General features: G+C 35.9%; 1 protein-coding gene across 5 annotated transcripts in view; it reads right to left on the minus strand.

Annotated features, from left to right (window-relative positions):
• The window catches only part of LOC135586092 (ABC transporter C family member 13-like), a 135,705-nt gene extending 119,269 nt beyond the window's left edge, over window positions 1-16,436 (minus strand). For 4 of the 5 annotated variants that reach the window (XM_065183713.1, XM_065183712.1, XM_065183714.1 and 1 more), the window contains exons 1-6: window positions 16,363-16,436; window positions 16,115-16,155; window positions 15,951-16,035; window positions 15,481-15,645; window positions 15,253-15,384; window positions 14,817-14,917 (exon numbers count right to left, since the gene is read on the minus strand). In XM_065183713.1, the coding sequence (XP_065039785.1) occupies window positions 14,817-14,917; window positions 15,253-15,384; window positions 15,481-15,645; window positions 15,951-16,035; window positions 16,115-16,155; window positions 16,363-16,392 (554 nt within the window). In that variant the 5' untranslated portion in view covers window positions 16,393-16,436. The remainder of the gene's footprint in view (window positions 1-14,816; window positions 14,918-15,252; window positions 15,385-15,480; window positions 15,646-15,950; window positions 16,036-16,114; window positions 16,156-16,362) is intronic. The other variant, XM_065183715.1, reaches the window with a different exon arrangement.
• Between the last annotated feature and the right edge of the window lie 1,490 nt (window positions 16,437-17,926).

Raw genomic sequence — 17,926 nt, forward strand, 5'->3', positions numbered from 1 at the left:
GGTGTACATGTCTCCGATGGACTCACTTGGTTTCATCCGGAAAAGTTCGTAAGAATGCACAAGAATATTGATTTTGGACTCTTTCACTCGGCTAGTGCCTTCATGAGTGACCTCTAGAGTTCTCCAAATATCAAAAGCCGAGTCACACATCGAAACGCGATTAAATTCACTTTTGTCAAGTGCACAATATAAGGCATTCATAGCCTTTGCATTTAAAGAAAACATCTTCTTCTCCAAATCATTCCAATGGTTCATTGGGAGAGAAGACATTTCAAATCCATTTTCGACTATGTCCCATAAATTCAAATCCAAAGAAAGTAAGAAAACTCTCATTCGAGTTTTCCAACAAGTGTAGTCCGTCCCATTGAAAAAGGGAGGACGAATGAGAGAGTGACCCTCTTGAAAGCCATAAAGAGCCATTTCTATTTGGGTGTTAAACCAAAGTAGAAAACCGTGGCTCTGATACCAATTGTTAGGATCGGAGTGGCACTAAGAGGGGGGGGTGAATTAGTGCAGCGGATTAAAACGTTGATTTCGACAAATTTTTCGTACGATAAGAACGGAACTTGAAAAGCTTAACTTGAAAGCGTATTCTTAAAGTTGCGCAGCAAAGGTAATGATGAAACAAAGCAAGTAAGAAGATTTGCAGTAATGTAAATGACAATAAGAAATGCAAACCAGAGATTACGCCGTTTTTAAAGTGGTTCGGTCAAGTGACCTACATCCACTTGCGAGGCCCCTCTTCGATGAGGCTTCCACCTTCCACTAGCAAATCTCTTGAAAGTGAAGGGTGAATACCCCTCTTACAACTTTTACAAGCGGTTCACTCTCTTACAGATTTTCAACAAGAAAGAAGGAGGTGAACACTAGCAAATTGAAAACAAGACAAGCTAACACTTTTCTAAGGCTTTTCTCTCAAACACTTGCTGCTCAAAAAGTTGTTCTCTCAGCTGAGATTTGAGGGGTATTTATAGGCCTCAAGAGGATTCAAATTTGGGCTTCAAAATTTGAATTCTCTTTGGGTTCCCGCTGTTGGAGGTGCCACCGCCCAGCCAAGCGGTGCCACCGCCCAGGGCTCGGGTGCTGGGCGGTGCCACCGCCCAGCCAGGAGGTGTCACCGCCCAGCTCTCGGGTGTTGGGCGGTGCCACCGCCTACAGTGTTTTCAGCCCGACTACAGTGTTTTCAGCCACTAGTTGGGCTTCAATCTTGGCTCTCTAGTTCGCTGGTTTAGCTTAATTTTTAGCCTAAACCAACTCTGACTTTGGGCCCAGTTGGCCTCTAACCAGGATATAGGATTATCTCTTAATCCTAATCCTAATTACAAGTGGACTACATAACCAAAACACATCCTAAGCAAATTTTCAACCGCGAACGTCGAGTCTTGTTCTGGCGAGCTTTCCGACGAACTTTCTGCTGACGGGCTTCTAGCAAGCTCCCGAACTTGTGATGACTTTAATGAGTAGCCGAGCCTTCTCGGTGATCTCCGTGAACCTCCGACGATCTCTTCGGCGAACTTCCGAAAATTCCGACAAGTTCCCGATTTCTTCTCGGTTGGTTCTGGCAGCATCTCCGACGATTCTTCGGACTCTTAAACGTCCATCGAACTTGACTCCGGTATTCTCGCTTTGTGTTTTCTGGTTATCGTAGTTAATCCTGCACACACAAGCAAACACTCTACTCCGATCTAGACAATTATTATAACGCAAATTGACATTCTGTTGCCCGGCACGTCATTGGTTGGCGCTTCATCCGATTCTTCGGTGCATCGTCCTCTCTTGCGGCTTGTTGCCCAATCGGCGGTTGACCTCCGCAACCCCGATATCCTTGGCGCAATTTCACTCTCCTTGGCCCGATGCCCGACGCCCGAAGCCTTCTGCCATCCAATATCCTGACGTGATCTCCTCCGACGCAACGTCAATTCCTCCTGCGTTAATTGTCTAATCCTGATCGAGTAGACCTGTATCACTCAAAATGTAGTCAAACATTTAAACACAATCAATTAGTTTCATCATCAAAATCCGAGATTCAACAATCTCCCCCTTTTTGATGATGACAACTAATTGATGACTAACGGAGTTAACCTTAACTCCCCGGAGTTTAACTAAACTCCCCCTATCAATATGCCATTGATAGAACACTTGGATTATCCCAAATCCAAGTAACATTCATCACATGTTATGAAAAACATTTAAACTATCATGCAAATATAAAATATTTAATTCAATGCATGAAGTCATCAATATACTTCTCCCCCTATGTCATCAACAAAAAGGAGAAGTAGCTCTAGCTATTTTAAAAGATATACAAGTTTTTGCAACATAAAGCGAGATTTTCATCACAACATATAAGCACAAAAGTATAGCAAGATTCTTAAGTTCAATCATGGCAATTCAACACTTGCTTCTTGTGCACGATTGCACTTTGCTTTTCTTTGCAATGTGCATGATAGTATTTCTTTGTAATATTCAAAATAGCAAATTGTACATCATGCTAGCTAGCATATTAAAGATGTTCAAGACAGTAAGTTTTTCTTCTCTTTTGAGAAGTGTTATTTTTGCTTCCTTTACAAAGTGCAAGCTAGCAAAGTATTTGAAAAAGTGAGCAAGTTTTGTAACATACAAGCTAGTAAAAATGTCAAAAGCAAATACAAGATAGCTTTCTTATTGAAGTGTGTAAGCTATCGATTCTTACTTCCTATTGCAATGTGCAGGTTGCAAGTCTTGCTTCTTGAGATGGGCAAGATAATGATGTTCAAGAAGACAACTTTTGCTTCTTGAAATAAGCAAGTTAGCAATCTTTGCTACTTAAGATAGGCAAGCAAGCAATCAAGTTTTTGCATCTTCTTGACTTGTGCAAGCAAGCTATCTCCCCCTTTGTCATTGTCAAAAAGAAGGGAAGACCCATTACATCAATTATGACAAAGGTAAGTATCAATCTTAATTGTGCATCATCATATTTTCAAATTAGAATATGCACATTTTCAAAAACCTTATATTCATTCATGCATGATATTGAATAAATCGATCAACATTATAAGGATATCATACATGATACTAAAATTTTTAACTATTTGTCAACATTTTGATCATGATACCAAATATTCATCATTTAGAGTATTCATGATACAAAACATTAAATCAATATTTATAATACATCATTTTAGCGACAACTCATAGTATTTTAAATCATGATTTACATCATATGTAATACATCACATCATAATTAGAAAGCACAAGTATTGCATATATCATTGCAAATCATAAATGTTTCATATCATGATGGTATCAATTTGTCAAATTATATCCTACCAAAAACTTATCCCCATTTGTATTTCATGCATAATTTCACTTCATCACATTAGGAGTATCAAGAGGAATTAATTGGGTGATGAGATTAATATTTCACGAATACATGGAATTGTATAAAAAATCATATCATAAGTGTTTCATACATTCATATCATCACATGAAGGAATATAAACAAAAATTAGTGATGAGATCTTACTTCATGAATACAATAAAATTCATATAGCATATCATGGTTTATTAGAATTAGTCTTCCTTTTGGTGAATAGCAAAAAGAGTGGTAGGAGAGCAAGATCTCAATTCATGCATATCAAATATTCAATCATCAAAATCATGAACCATCTAGAAAATTCTCCTCTTTAAATATTCAAAGAGAGAATCATGATGAACATTCTTGGTTTACATAAAGTTTCAAAACATAATTGTCAAGATTATGAATACTAAAAGACTATGAAACATTTCGACAAATCTCCTTTTAAATAGAAAAGAAAATGTTGATTCATAAAGGATTTCATGTTATGAATTTCAAGAGATCAAGATCATGATTTCAATAAAAAATTATTTAAATTTAAATCATCAAAATCATTATCAAAATCCAAGAGATTCACAAAGATGATACAAATGAATTCATCAAAATCAATAAGATTGAGCAAAATAATTTTCAAGAATGTTATCCTCTTTTCGATTATTTCAAAACATATGATTTTGTTTCATTTATACCAAATAAAAACATTTATCATGTTTAAAACCGAAAGAGTAAGATTTATTACAACAAAAATCAATAAGGTACTTTCATTATGGTAAAAATCAATGATCCATAAATCGTAAAAGATTCATCATCCATAATTTCGAAATTTATTAAGCATGATCATTAAGCATAACACTAAAACATGGTTTCAAAATGTTTAATATTTTCATGCATATCAAATATTTTCAAATTCGAACATGCAAAATTTCAAAACTATATCTTCCATTTTTCATAAATAACTCAATCATCATTATGAGCATATTGTACATGATATTCAAGTCATAAATTATCAAGATGTCAAATAGAGTAGGTTAATTTGAATGTATCATTTTTAGTGAATACCAAGAAGAATCACATCATGAAAGAATTTTGATTCATGGAAAAATTTCATGTATCGAATATCGAGAAATCAAGATGAAAATATATATGTAAAAATATTACAATTTGTATTCAAGAGAAAAATCATCATTTGTTTACAACTCATTCAATTTTGTCAAATCAATATCATGATTTTGATATAACTCATTTCTAATTCAAATCATCAAACCAAAATCATTTTCAAGGGATTCATATAAATCAACAAGATAGAGAAAAATAATTTTCAAGAACAATGCTTTTCTCTTTTTAGTTATTTAAATTCATGTCATTTATGCTAGATAAAAAAGTGCATCAACATTTAGGATCGAAAAATGAATTTTATCATAAAAACCATCAAGACCAATAAATCATAAAAATCATCATGTATAACTTTACAATCTCATGCATAAAATCATCAAATCATAGCATCAAAACTTTCAATGGTTTCATTACAACATCAAGTAAGGTTTTATTGAACATAATTTTGAATGATTCTTATAGATATTTAAAATTTCTTTAGTTTTACTTTATATGATTGACTTTATATTAGCATGCTTCAAATTTTTGTTCTTATGTCAAAACTATACATCATGTTTGAAAACCAAAGATAAGGTTCATAAAAAATCATCAAGCCTTCCATTCAAAAGTCATGCATCGTCATTGAAAATCAATATGGAAATCGTCAAAATACAAATTCTTGCTTCTCAAGCACATATATAAGATTAATCTTACTAGGTGTATAAGCATTAGATTTATATTTAACATTTTACTGCATTAACATAACACATGCAATTTTCAAGAAAATTAATCCTAAACTAAATTAAAAATAACTCAAGAAAGTATTATGTAATTTCGAAATAAATTAGTGGGATTTTGATTACCTCATTGTTGTAAGAGGGTGAGGCATAGTTTGCCACCTCGCCTTTCTTGATTTTCTCCTCGTCTTCGGAAGAGCTCAATTCATCCCAACTTTTGTTCTTCTTGCGTTCAAAGCAAGTAGTTCCATTCTTTTTGCTTTTTAATTTTTGTTTCATTTGTAGTTTAAGTTCACCATCACTTGAGCTTATGCTCGAGTGGTCTTCATGTGTTCTATGTCCCAAATCCTTCCTATCATTTGGAAGGTTGTTCTCGAGTTTCTTTTTTGTCACATTATTCATTTCGTAGGTCATTAGAGACCCAATAAGTTCTTCGAGAGGGAATGTTTTAAGGTCCTTGGCCTCTTGAATGGCCGTAACTTTTGGATCCCAACTTTTTGGAAGGGATCTTAAGATTTTAGTGACTAGTTCAAAATTAGAAAAACTTTTACCAAGAGCTTTGAGTCCATTGATGACATCCGTGAACCGGGTGTACATGTCTCCGATGGACTCACTTGGTTTCATCCGGAAAAGTTCGTAAGAATGCACAAGAATATTGATTTTGGACTCTTTCACTCGGCTAGTGCCTTCATGAGTGACCTCTAGAGTTCTCCAAATATCAAAAGCCGAGTCACACATCGAAACGCGATTAAATTCACTTTTGTCAAGTGCACAATATAAGGCATTCATAGCCTTTGCATTTAAAGAAAACATCTTCTTCTCCAAATCATTCCAATGGTTCATTGGGAGAGAAGACATTTCAAATCCATTTTCGACTATGTCCCATAAATTCAAATCCAAAGAAAGTAAGAAAACTCTCATTCGAGTTTTCCAACAAGTGTAGTCCGTCCCATTGAAAAAGGGAGGACGAATGAGAGAGTGACCCTCTTGAAAGCCATAAAGAGCCATTTCTATTTGGGTGTTAAACCAAAGTAGAAAACCGTGGCTCTGATACCAATTGTTAGGATCGGAGTGGCACTAAGAGGGGGGGGTGAATTAGTGCAGCGGATTAAAACGTTGATTTCGACAAATTTTTCGTACGATAAGAACGGAACTTGAAAAGCTTAACTTGAAAGCGTATTCTTAAAGTTGCGCAGCAAAGGTAATGATGAAACAAAGCAAGTAAGAAGATTTGCAGTAATGTAAATGACAATAAGAAATGCAAACCAGAGATTACGCCGTTTTTAAAGTGGTTCGGTCAAGTGACCTACATCCACTTGCGAGGCCCCTCTTCGATGAGGCTTCCACCTTCCACTAGCAAATCTCTTGAAAGTGAAGGGTGAATACCCCTCTTACAACTTTTACAAGCGGTTCACTCTCTTACAGATTTTCAACAAGAAAGAAGGAGGTGAACACTAGCAAATTGAAAACAAGACAAGCTAACACTTTTCTAAGGCTTTTCTCTCAAACACTTGCTGCTCAAAAAGTTGTTCTCTCAGCTGAGATTTGAGGGGTATTTATAGGCCTCAAGAGGATTCAAATTTGGGCTTCAAAATTTGAATTCTCTTTGGGTTCCCGCTGTTGGAGGTGCCACCGCCCAGCCAAGCGGTGCCACCGCCCAGGGCTCGGGTGCTGGGCGGTGCCACCGCCCAACCAGGAGGTGTCACCGCCCAGCTCTCGGGTGTTGGGCGGTGCCACCGCCCAGCTAGGCGGTGCCACCGCCTACAGTGTTTTCAGCCCGACTACAGTGTTTTCAGCCACTAGTTGGGCTTCAATCTTGGCTCTCTAGTTCGCTGGTTTAGCTTAATTTTTAGCCTAAACCAACTCTGACTTTGGGCCCAGTTGGCCTCTAACCAGGATATAGGATTATCTCTTAATCCTAATCCAAATTACAAGTGGCCTACATAACCAAAACACATCCTAAGCAAATTTTCAACCGCAAACGTCGAGTCTTGTTCTGGCGAGCTTTCCGACGAACTTTCTGCTGACGGGCTTCTAGCAAGCTCCCGAACTTGTGATGACTTTAATGAGTAGCCGAGCCTTCTCGGTGATCTCCGTGAACCTCCGACGATCTCTTCGGCGAACTTCCAAAAATTCCGACAAGTTCCCGATTTCTTCTCGGTTGGTTCTGGCAGCATCTCCGACGATTCTTCGGACTCTTAAACGTCCATCGAACTTGACTCCGGTATTCTCGCTTTGTGTTTTCTGGTTATCGTAGTTAATCCTGCACACACAAGCAAACACTCTACTCCGATCTAGACAATTATTATAACGCAAATTGACATTCTGTTGCCCGGCACGTCATTGGTTGGCGCTTCATCCGATTCTTCGGTGCATCGTCCTCTCTTGCGGCTTGTTGCCCAATCGGCGGTTGACCTCCGCAACTCCGATATCCTTGGCGCAATTTCACTCTCCTTGGCCCGATGCCCGACGCCCGAAGCCTTCTGCCATCCAATATCCTGACGTGATCTCCTCCGACGCAACGTCAATTCCTCCTGCGTTAATTGTCTAATCCTGATCGAGTAGACCTGTATCACTCAAAATGTAGTCAAACATTTAAACACAATCAATTAGTTTCATCATCAAAATCCGAGATTCAACAATCTCCCCCTTTTTGATGATGATAACTAATTGATGACTAACGGAGTTAACCTTAACTCCCCGGAGTTTAACTAAACTCCCCCTATCAATATGCCATTGATAGAACACTTGGATTATCCCAAATCCAAGTAACATTCATCACATGTTATGAAAAACATTTAAACTATCATGCAAATATAAAATATTTAATTCAATGCATGAAGTCATCAATATACTTCTCCCCCTATGTCATCAACAAAAAGGAGAAGTAGCTCTAGCTATTTTAAAAGATATACAAGTTTTTGCAACATAAAGCGAGATTTTCATCACAACATATAAGCACAAAAGTATAGCAAGATTCTTAAGTTCAATCATGGCAATTCAACACTTGCTTCTTGTGCACGATTGCACTTTGCTTTTCTTTGCAATGTGCATGATAGTATTTCTTTGTAATATTCAAAATAGCAAATTGTACATCATGCTAGCTAGCATATTAAAGATGTTCAAGACAGTAAGTTTTTCTTCTCTTTTGAGAAGTGTTATTTTTGCTTCCTTTACAAAGTGCAAGCTAGCAAAGTATTTGAAAAAGTGAGCAAGTTTTGTAACATACAAGCTAGTAAAAATGTCAAAAGCAAATACAAGATAGCTTTCTTATTGAAGTGTGTAAGCTATCGATTCTTACTTCCTATTGCAATGTGCAGGTTGCAAGTCTTGCTTCTTGAGATGGGCAAGATAATGATGTTCAAGAAGACAACTTTTGCTTCTTGAAATAAGCAAGTTAGCAATCTTTGCTACTTAAGATAGGCAAGCAAGCAATCAAGTTTTTGCATCTTCTTGACTTGTGCAAGCAAGCTATCTCCCCCTTTGTCATTGTCAAAAAGAAGGGAAGACCCATTACATCAATTATGACAAAGGTAAGTATCAATCTTAATTGTGCATCATCATATTTTCAAATTAGAATATGCACATTTTCAAAAACCTTATATTCATTCATGCATGATATTGAATAAATCGATCAACATTATAAGGATATCATACATGATACTAAAATTTTTAACTATTTGTCAACATTTTGATCATGATACCAAATATTCATCATTTAGAGTATTCATGATACAAAACATTAAATCAATATTTATAATACATCATTTTAGCGACAACTCATAGTATTTTAAATCATGATTTACATCATATGTAATACATCACATCATAATTAGAAAGCACAAGTATTGCATATATCATTGCAAATCATAAATGTTTCATATCATGATGGTATCAATTTGTCAAATTATATCCTACCAAAAACTTATCCCCATTTGTATTTCATGCATAATTTCACTTCATCACATTAGGAGTATCAAGAGGAATTAATTGGGTGATGAGATTAATATTTCACGAATACATGGAATTGTATAAAAAATCATATCATAAGTGTTTCATACATTCATATCATCACATGAAGGAATATAAACAAAAATTAGTGATGAGATCTTACTTCATGAATACAATAAAATCCATATAGCATATCATGGTTTATTAGAATTAGTCTTCCTTTTGGTGAATAGCAAAAAGAGTGGTAGGAGAGCAAGATCTCAATTCATGCATATCAAATATTCAATCATCAAAATCATGAACCATCTAGAAAATTCTCCTCTTTAAATATTCAAAGAGAGAATCATGATGAACATTCTTGGTTTACATAAAGTTTCAAAACATAATTGTCAAGATTATGAATACTAAAAGACTATGAAACATTTCGACAAATCTCCTTTTAAATAGAAAAGAAAATGTTGATTCATAAAGGATTTCATGTTATGAATTTCAAGAGATCAAGATCATGATTTTAATAAAAAATTATTTAAATTTAAATCATCAAAATCATTATCAAAATCCAAGAGATTCACAAAGATGATACAAATGAATTCATCAAAATCAATAAGATTGAGCAAAATAATTTTCAAGAATGTTATCCTCTTTTCGATTATTTCAAAACATATGATTTTGTTTCATTTATACCAAATAAAAACATTTATCATGTTTAAAACCGAAAGAGTAAGATTTATTACAACAAAAATCAATAAGGTACTTTCATTATGGTAAAAATCAATGATCCATAAATCGTAAAAGATTCATCATCCATAATTTCGAAATTTATTAAGCATGATCATTAAGCATAACACTAAAACATGGTTTCAAAATGTTTAATATTTTCATGCATATCAAATATTTTCAAATTCGAACATGCAAAATTTCAAAACTATATCTTCCATTTTTCATAAATAACTCAATCATCATTATGAGCATATTGTACATGATATTCAAGTCATAAATTATCAAGATGTCAAATAGAGTAGGTTAATTTGAATGTATCATTTTTAGTGAATACCAAGAAGAATCACATCATGAAAGAATTTTGATTCATGGAAAAATTTCATGTATCGAATATCGAGAAATCAAGATGAAAATATATATGTAAAAATATTACAATTTGTATTCAAGAGAAAAATCATCATTTGTTTACAACTCATTCAATTTTGTCAAATCAATATCATGATTTTGATATAACTCATTTCTAATTCAAATCATCAAACCAAAATCATTTTCAAGGGATTCATATAAATCAACAAGATAGAGAAAAATAATTTTCAAGAACAATGCTTTTCTCTTTTTAGTTATTTAAATTCATGTCATTTATGCTAGATAAAAAAGTGCATCAACATTTAGGATCGAAAAATGAATTTTATCATAAAAACCATCAAGACCAATAAATCATAAAAATCATCATGTATAACTTTACAATCTCATGCATAAAATCATCAAATCATAGCATCAAAACTTTCAATGGTTTCATTACAACATCAAGTAAGGTTTTATTGAACATAATTTTGAATGATTCTTATAGATATTTAAAATTTCTTTAGTTTTACTTTATATGATTGACTTTATATTAGCATGCTTCAAATTTTTGTTCTTATGTCAAAACTATACATCATGTTTGAAAACCAAAGATAAGGTTCATAAAAAATCATCAAGCCTTCCATTCAAAAGTCATGCATCGTCATTGAAAATCAATATGGAAATCGTCAAAATACAAATTCTTGCTTCTCAAGCACATATATAAGATTAATCTTACTAGGTGTATAAGCATTAGATTTATATTTAACATTTTACTGCATTAACATAACACATGCAATTTTCAAGAAAATTAATCCTAAACTAAATTAAAAATAACTCAAGAAAGTATTATGTAATTTCGAAATAAATTAGTGGGATTTTGATTACCTCATTGTTGTAAGAGGGTGAGGCATAGTTTGCCACCTCGCCTTTCTTGATTTTCTCCTCGTCTTCGGAAGAGCTCAATTCATCCCAACTTTTGTTCTTCTTGCGTTCAAAGCAAGTAGTTCCATTCTTTTTGCTTTTTAATTTTTGTTTCATTTGTAGTTTAAGTTCACCATCACTTGAGCTTATGCTCGAGTGGTCTTCATGTGTTCTATGTCCCAAATCCTTCCTATCATTTGGAAGGTTGTTCTCGAGTTTCTTTTTTGTCACATTATTCATTTCGTAGGTCATTAGAGACCCAATAAGTTCTTCGAGAGGGAATGTTTTAAGGTCCTTGGCCTCTTGAATGGCCGTAACTTTTGGATCCCAACTTTTTGGAAGGGATCTTAAGATTTTAGTGACTAGTTCAAAATTAGAAAAACTTTTACCAAGAGCTTTGAGTCCATTGATGACATCCGTGAACCGGGTGTACATGTCTCCGATGGACTCACTTGGTTTCATCCGGAAAAGTTCGTAAGAATGCACAAGAATATTGATTTTGGACTCTTTCACTCGGCTAGTGCCTTCATGAGTGACCTCTAGAGTTCTCCAAATATCAAAAGCCGAGTCACACATCGAAACGCGATTAAATTCACTTTTGTCAAGTGCACAATATAAGGCATTCATAGCCTTTGCATTTAAAGAAAACATCTTCTTCTCCAAATCATTCCAATGGTTTATTGGGAGAGAAGACATTTCAAATCCATTTTCGACTATGTCCCATAAATTCAAATCCAAAGAAAGTAAGAAAACTCTCATTCGAGTTTTCCAACAAGTGTAGTCCGTCCCATTGAAAAAGGGAGGACGAATGAGAGAGTGACCCTCTTGAAAGCCATAAAGAGCCATTTCTATTTGGGTGTTAAACCAAAGTAGAAAACCGTGGCTCTGATACCAATTGTTAGGATCGGAGTGGCACTAAGAGGGGGGGGTGAATTAGTGCAGCGGATTAAAACGTTGATTTCGACAAATTTTTCGTACGATAAGAACGGAACTTGAAAAGCTTAACTTGAAAGCGTATTCTTAAAGTTGCGCAGCAAAGGTAATGATGAAACAAAGCAAGTAAGAAGATTTGCAGTAATGTAAATGACAATAAGAAATGCAAACCAGAGATTACGCCGTTTTTAAAGTGGTTCGGTCAAGTGACCTACATCCACTTGCGAGGCCCCTCTTCGATGAGGCTTCCACCTTCCACTAGCAAATCTCTTGAAAGTGAAGGGTGAATACCCCTCTTACAACTTTTACAAGCGGTTCACTCTCTTACAGATTTTCAACAAGAAAGAAGGAGGTGAACACTAGCAAATTGAAAACAAGACAAGCTAACACTTTTCTAAGGCTTTTCTCTCAAACACTTGCTGCTCAAAAAGTTGTTCTCTCAGCTGAGATTTGAGGGGTATTTATAGGCCTCAAGAGGATTCAAATTTGGGCTTCAAAATTTGAATTCTCTTTGGGTTCCCGCTGTTGGAGGTGCCACCGCCCAGCCAAGCGGTGCCACCGCCCAGGGCTCGGGTGCTGGGCGGTGCCACCGCCCAGCCAGGAGGTGTCACCGCCCAGCTCTCGGGTGTTGGGCGGTGCCACCGCCCAGCTAGGCGGTGCCACCGCCTATAGTGTTTTCAGCCCGACTACAGTGTTTTCAGCCACTAGTTGGGCTTCAATCTTGGCTCTCTAGTTCGCTGGTTTAGCTTAATTTTTAGCCTAAACCAACTCTGACTTTGGGCCCAGTTGGCCTCTAACCAGGATATAGGATTATCTCTTAATCCTAATCCTAATTACAAGTGGACTACATAACCAAAACACATCCTAAGCAAATTTTCAACCGCGAACGTCGAGTCTTGTTCTGGCGAGCTTTCCGACGAACTTTCTGCTGACGGGCTTCTAGCAAGCTCCCGAACTTGTGATGACTTTAATGAGTAGCCGAGCCTTCTCGGTGATCTCCGTGAACCTCCGACGATCTCTTCGGCGAACTTCCGAAAATTCCGACAAGTTCCCGATTTCTTCTCGGTTGGTTCTGGCAGCATCTCCGACGATTCTTCGGACTCTTAAACGTCCATCGAACTTGACTCCGGTATTCTCGCTTTGTGTTTTCTGGTTATCGTAGTTAATCCTGCACACACAAGCAAACACTCTACTCCGATCTAGACAATTATTATAACGCAAATTGACATTCTGTTGCCCGGCACGTCATTGGTTGGCGCTTCATCCGATTCTTCGGTGCATCGTCCTCTCTTGCGGCTTGTTGCCCAATCGGCGGTTGACCTCCGCAACCCCGATATCCTTGGCGCAATTTCACTCTCCTTGGCCCGATGCCCGACGCCCGAAGCCTTCTGCCATCCAATATCCTGACGTGATCTCCTCCGACGCAACGTCAATTCCTCCTGCGTTAATTGTCTAATCCTGATCGAGTAGACCTGTATCACTCAAAATGTAGTCAAACATTTAAACACAATCAATTAGTTTCATCATCAAAATCCGAGATTCAACATATTATACGTATCATAAAGGCAAGTGAGCCCCACCTAGATCACATCAACAAGCCCTAGATATCATTCCTTTGTTTCTAGCATGGATGGTGCTTTGGCCTATAATGGTGGACATATGTTGTTCTTTCTTTGTCTAAGGTACCTCTTAACATAGTGTGATTTCTTTATTATTTCCTTTAACCTTTTGTTGACTTTGCACAACATGAAATTAATCCTTGAACATGAAAGGATTTGAAAAAGAGAGGGAAAAAAGTAACTAAGAAGTTTTTCTTTTTCCAGAGTCAAACAAGCAATTGCCTACATATTATTAGGCAACATCTAATAATCAAAAAGAGAGGAATAATAGTTGAGCTCAATCCCCCACTGATTATATGGTTATTGGTTATTGTTATTGCTATTTAATCTTTCATCAAAATAAAACTGATAGTGTTATAATAGGACAAGCATCTCCATACCATGGTATAAGCCATCCCTTGTACCATGGATACATATCCCTTATTGTGATTTAAGTATGACTCTATATAGTATACTAAAAGAAGCCATCCCTTGTAAAGACTTACAGTCACTTATAACTCTTCCAAATCTTTAAAAAAGTGATAATTTAACGAATGAACCTGTCAAACTTCTCTAAATCACTAAACAATTTCCAATTAGGTACAATCTCAAATTTCAGTACCACAAGACAAGAACAACAAAACCAAAACCATAGCAATTAATGCTAAACATCACAAATAGAATGACACAAATCCAACTGGGAAAGACAAATTGATCGAATCAAATATTGAAGTTCCAAATTAGATCTAAAATACTAAGCTGCATACCATAACTAAAAATCAACAAACTAGAAAGATTTGTATGCCAATATGATGTATTAAATACATAATAGAAAAAGCATACTTAATGCAGTTCAACATTGTTAAGTATTGTTATTCATCAATTTTGTATGCTGTGTTGCAACTCTAACAATTTAATACCAGACCTAAGCACTCAGAAATCCTTAATGTGATACCATTTAAAGCTTTAAGCACCCAATTAATATCTTGACCTTCATTTTTTTTGTCAACAAATGATGTACTTGATATATGTTTATATATCTATCACCAAGTAAATGTAAAACATCAAGCACTTCTTTAAACAAAAGGCACATCAAGGATTACAAAAATAAAGTAATAAGTAGACAAAGTAGAAATACAGAAACAGATCATCCAGTGATCTATGAGCTAAAGATAACAATACCTCTTGTAACTGGGAGCATGCATCAATCTAATCACAATGACAAAAAGACCAAACACGAATTCCGCTAAGAGCGAAGAACTCTCCTTAAAACATGTAATCACCTGTTACATCATACTCTTAAGAAATCTCAATGGTAGATGTTACTAAGATAAATAATTGCATTTTGATTATGAAGATATGCTATAAAAATTTAAAAAGTACATGTTTTGTATTGAATTTCAGAATACAATAATGTGTCTCTTCACATTTCCCTCTGTCAAAAGGCAAAATGCTTAGACTATTACAACTTCAGTTATGCTTTTAAACCCTTTTTCGATCAAGAAAATATTTTTTTTCCAGATTTCATGATAGAAAATGAATGACATCAGATAAAATTTTATATCAGAATTTGGTGGGACCCTAGTTTGATACATTCAAGTCTCCTTTTAAGTAATACCTCTAGCGATGATAAACTCCACAGAAGATGAGGGATCTCCAGAAGAGGCTTTAGGATCCACCAAAAGCACAAGATGGGATTACAAAACACATAGAACCAGTGCTCCAATTTTGAGGCTAGAAGAAGTACCATCTGTAGAAATGCTCGATACATAGAAGAGGTTAAGAATAGGGTGGATATTATTTCAAGTGATCTTGGCATATATATAAAAAGGTCTAGATAGCTTACCCAAGAACTAAGCTGAGAGCATCGGTAGAACCAATAATGACTCTCGCTAATATGTCCTTCAAGATTGTTCTTAACAAGCAAATATATTTCGTATAGACCAAGGATAACTCCAAAAGCTGAGACAATTTGTAAACAGACCAGTTTTAAGTGGTCTACCCTGACATTCTGTAAAACAAAAGAACGGTTATGAATGACTGAAAAATAGATGTTATATGTGTACTTGTGTAGAGTCTTGATCCTCTAATGTTGCATAACTGTACCAAGCTTATTGAAATTATAATGATGTTTGGTCCAAGTAGTGCTGTAAGAACCAAAAGTCTACTAAAAGAAGTGCCAAGAAAGAGTGCGCATTATAAATAGCACCAAACAAGAAATTGTTGGTCCATTCAGAAAAGGAACTGAACAAGATCAAACAGATTAAGTTACCGTTAATAAGACTATAACAAAGTAAAGAATGTAAATCCAGTTACCCTATTTTTTCCAGAGCTCCTCTGTGTCAATCCGAGAATGAGAACCGCACTCACAGTCACCATATTTGCTCCGAACCCCAATACCGTGTCAAACTTAAGGAAAAGATGAATCGAAAACCAATAAGAAGCGAGTACAGAGGAAGCACAGCAAGCAAAAAGGATATATATTCTCGAAGCATTGCGTGAAGCCTTTCCCATCCCACACCTGCAAGACAAAAGACGAACGGGAAACAGTCGACCGAAACACGCATAAACTAGCTCTAATTGCGAGGAATCAAACAAAACCAAGCATCAGAACACCGAAACTGAAACACTTGTGGGATGTCATCGGACTCTAGTGATTACAATTTTGCAGAGTTGGAGAAATAAACAAGATCCAGAAGAAGCGAGAGGAAGAAGAGCAAGACCATACCGTCGGGTCGTTAGGGCAGACGAACTCCATGGTGCGCCGGAGTGGGAGAAGAAATCCGAGGGAGAGAGATGCCGTGGCATTAATACACGAGAATAGGGGTAAACTGGTAAATTTGAACAAAGAAAAGACGAATTCTTTAACCGATGATTCGGAGGGTCCCTCCCACCTTCGAAGTTTGACGATGCGAATTGGGAAATCTCCGCCGTCGATTTCATTGATAACTTCTGCCTTCCGAAGTTTAAACGGACACGATGCGATTTCGCATGTATATTCAATGTATCATGTGGGATGCAAACAATAAAAGAGGGAGAGAGATTCGCAGGCGCGAGATGGCATGCAGCGATATAAAGCTAGGGCAAAGGTCACGGAAATAACTATTTACTCTTATGTTCGATACCCGTCTCGCAACCTTCCTTTTCGTTGGCGGCAGGGCGGCAATTCCACACCATGACATCGGAGGTACACGAGCGGGTAAACGGCAGGGGATGTAAGACTACGGTTTGTGGTTGGTACAGTTAGAATACTGGTGGAAGAAGGTGGCTGCTGCGTCATCGAACCACTTCTCCGGACGCGGATTCCGAGTTCCACCTCGTGGCATGCGCTAATAACGATAAGGTCCTTTGTAATTTCTATATTTCTATCTCTAAATCCAGCTTTATCAAAAAAAATATATACATATATCATTATGAAATAATTACAATTTAATTAAAATTCCAAATAATAAAATATTATATTATGAAAAAAAATTATTATTATTATAGTTAATTTATGTATTTGAATTTAATTAATTATTAATAAAAAGATATGCAAAAACTTTTTCAATTTATTTAATTATTGAAAAATCTGAGTTTTTTTTTTTTTAAATTGGTGTTCTATTTTATTTTTCTTCGTCAGCTTTCGCTTTTTATATACACTAAAAATGTCCGGCAAAGAAAAGCTTCCATCCTTTTGCATTGGATTGATCCATAAGATGATTGATACATTACTATGTCAATTACAGTCCTATTTAATAGATTTAAAATGTTTTTTAGCCTCAATAGAAATACTATAAATTAATTTAATTTAATAGAAGTGGGTCTTTAAATATTATATCCGCATGACCTAATAATCAGATTGGTTTGATCTTTAATTTTGCCTTGACTTCATCGTCAAGTCTCCAAAAACAAAAGACCTTATCCCCTCCCTCTCAAATTCCTTTGACTGATATCCTAAGAAAAATTCTTCCAATATTATTAGTCACTGTACAAATAAATGCCAGTAGACCTTTGCATCATTAACATATCAAAGATCCTTTGAATTTTAGTTAGCGTAGAAAAGTCAGTAGAGGTTTGGCATCCAACTTCAGATGTTAGATGGAATTAGTAATTCTTCTTCTCCCCCTGTGGAGATATTTCAGATGTAGGTCGAATCATCTGCTCCGGTGGAAATGGAAGGGATGCCACCACCAACTTCAGCTTGATTCGGAGATTTGATCCAAGGAGTGATATTTCTGCAACAGTCTGCATCAAAAGGAAGCAAAAGTCACTCGATGATTCAAGAAACCAGCCTCCTCCTTCCTCCACTT

The sequence above is a fragment of the Musa acuminata genome, chromosome BXJ1-5 (genome assembly GCF_036884655.1).
Source record: "Musa acuminata AAA Group cultivar baxijiao chromosome BXJ1-5, Cavendish_Baxijiao_AAA, whole genome shotgun sequence".
Lineage (NCBI taxonomy): Eukaryota > Viridiplantae > Streptophyta > Magnoliopsida > Zingiberales > Musaceae > Musa > Musa acuminata.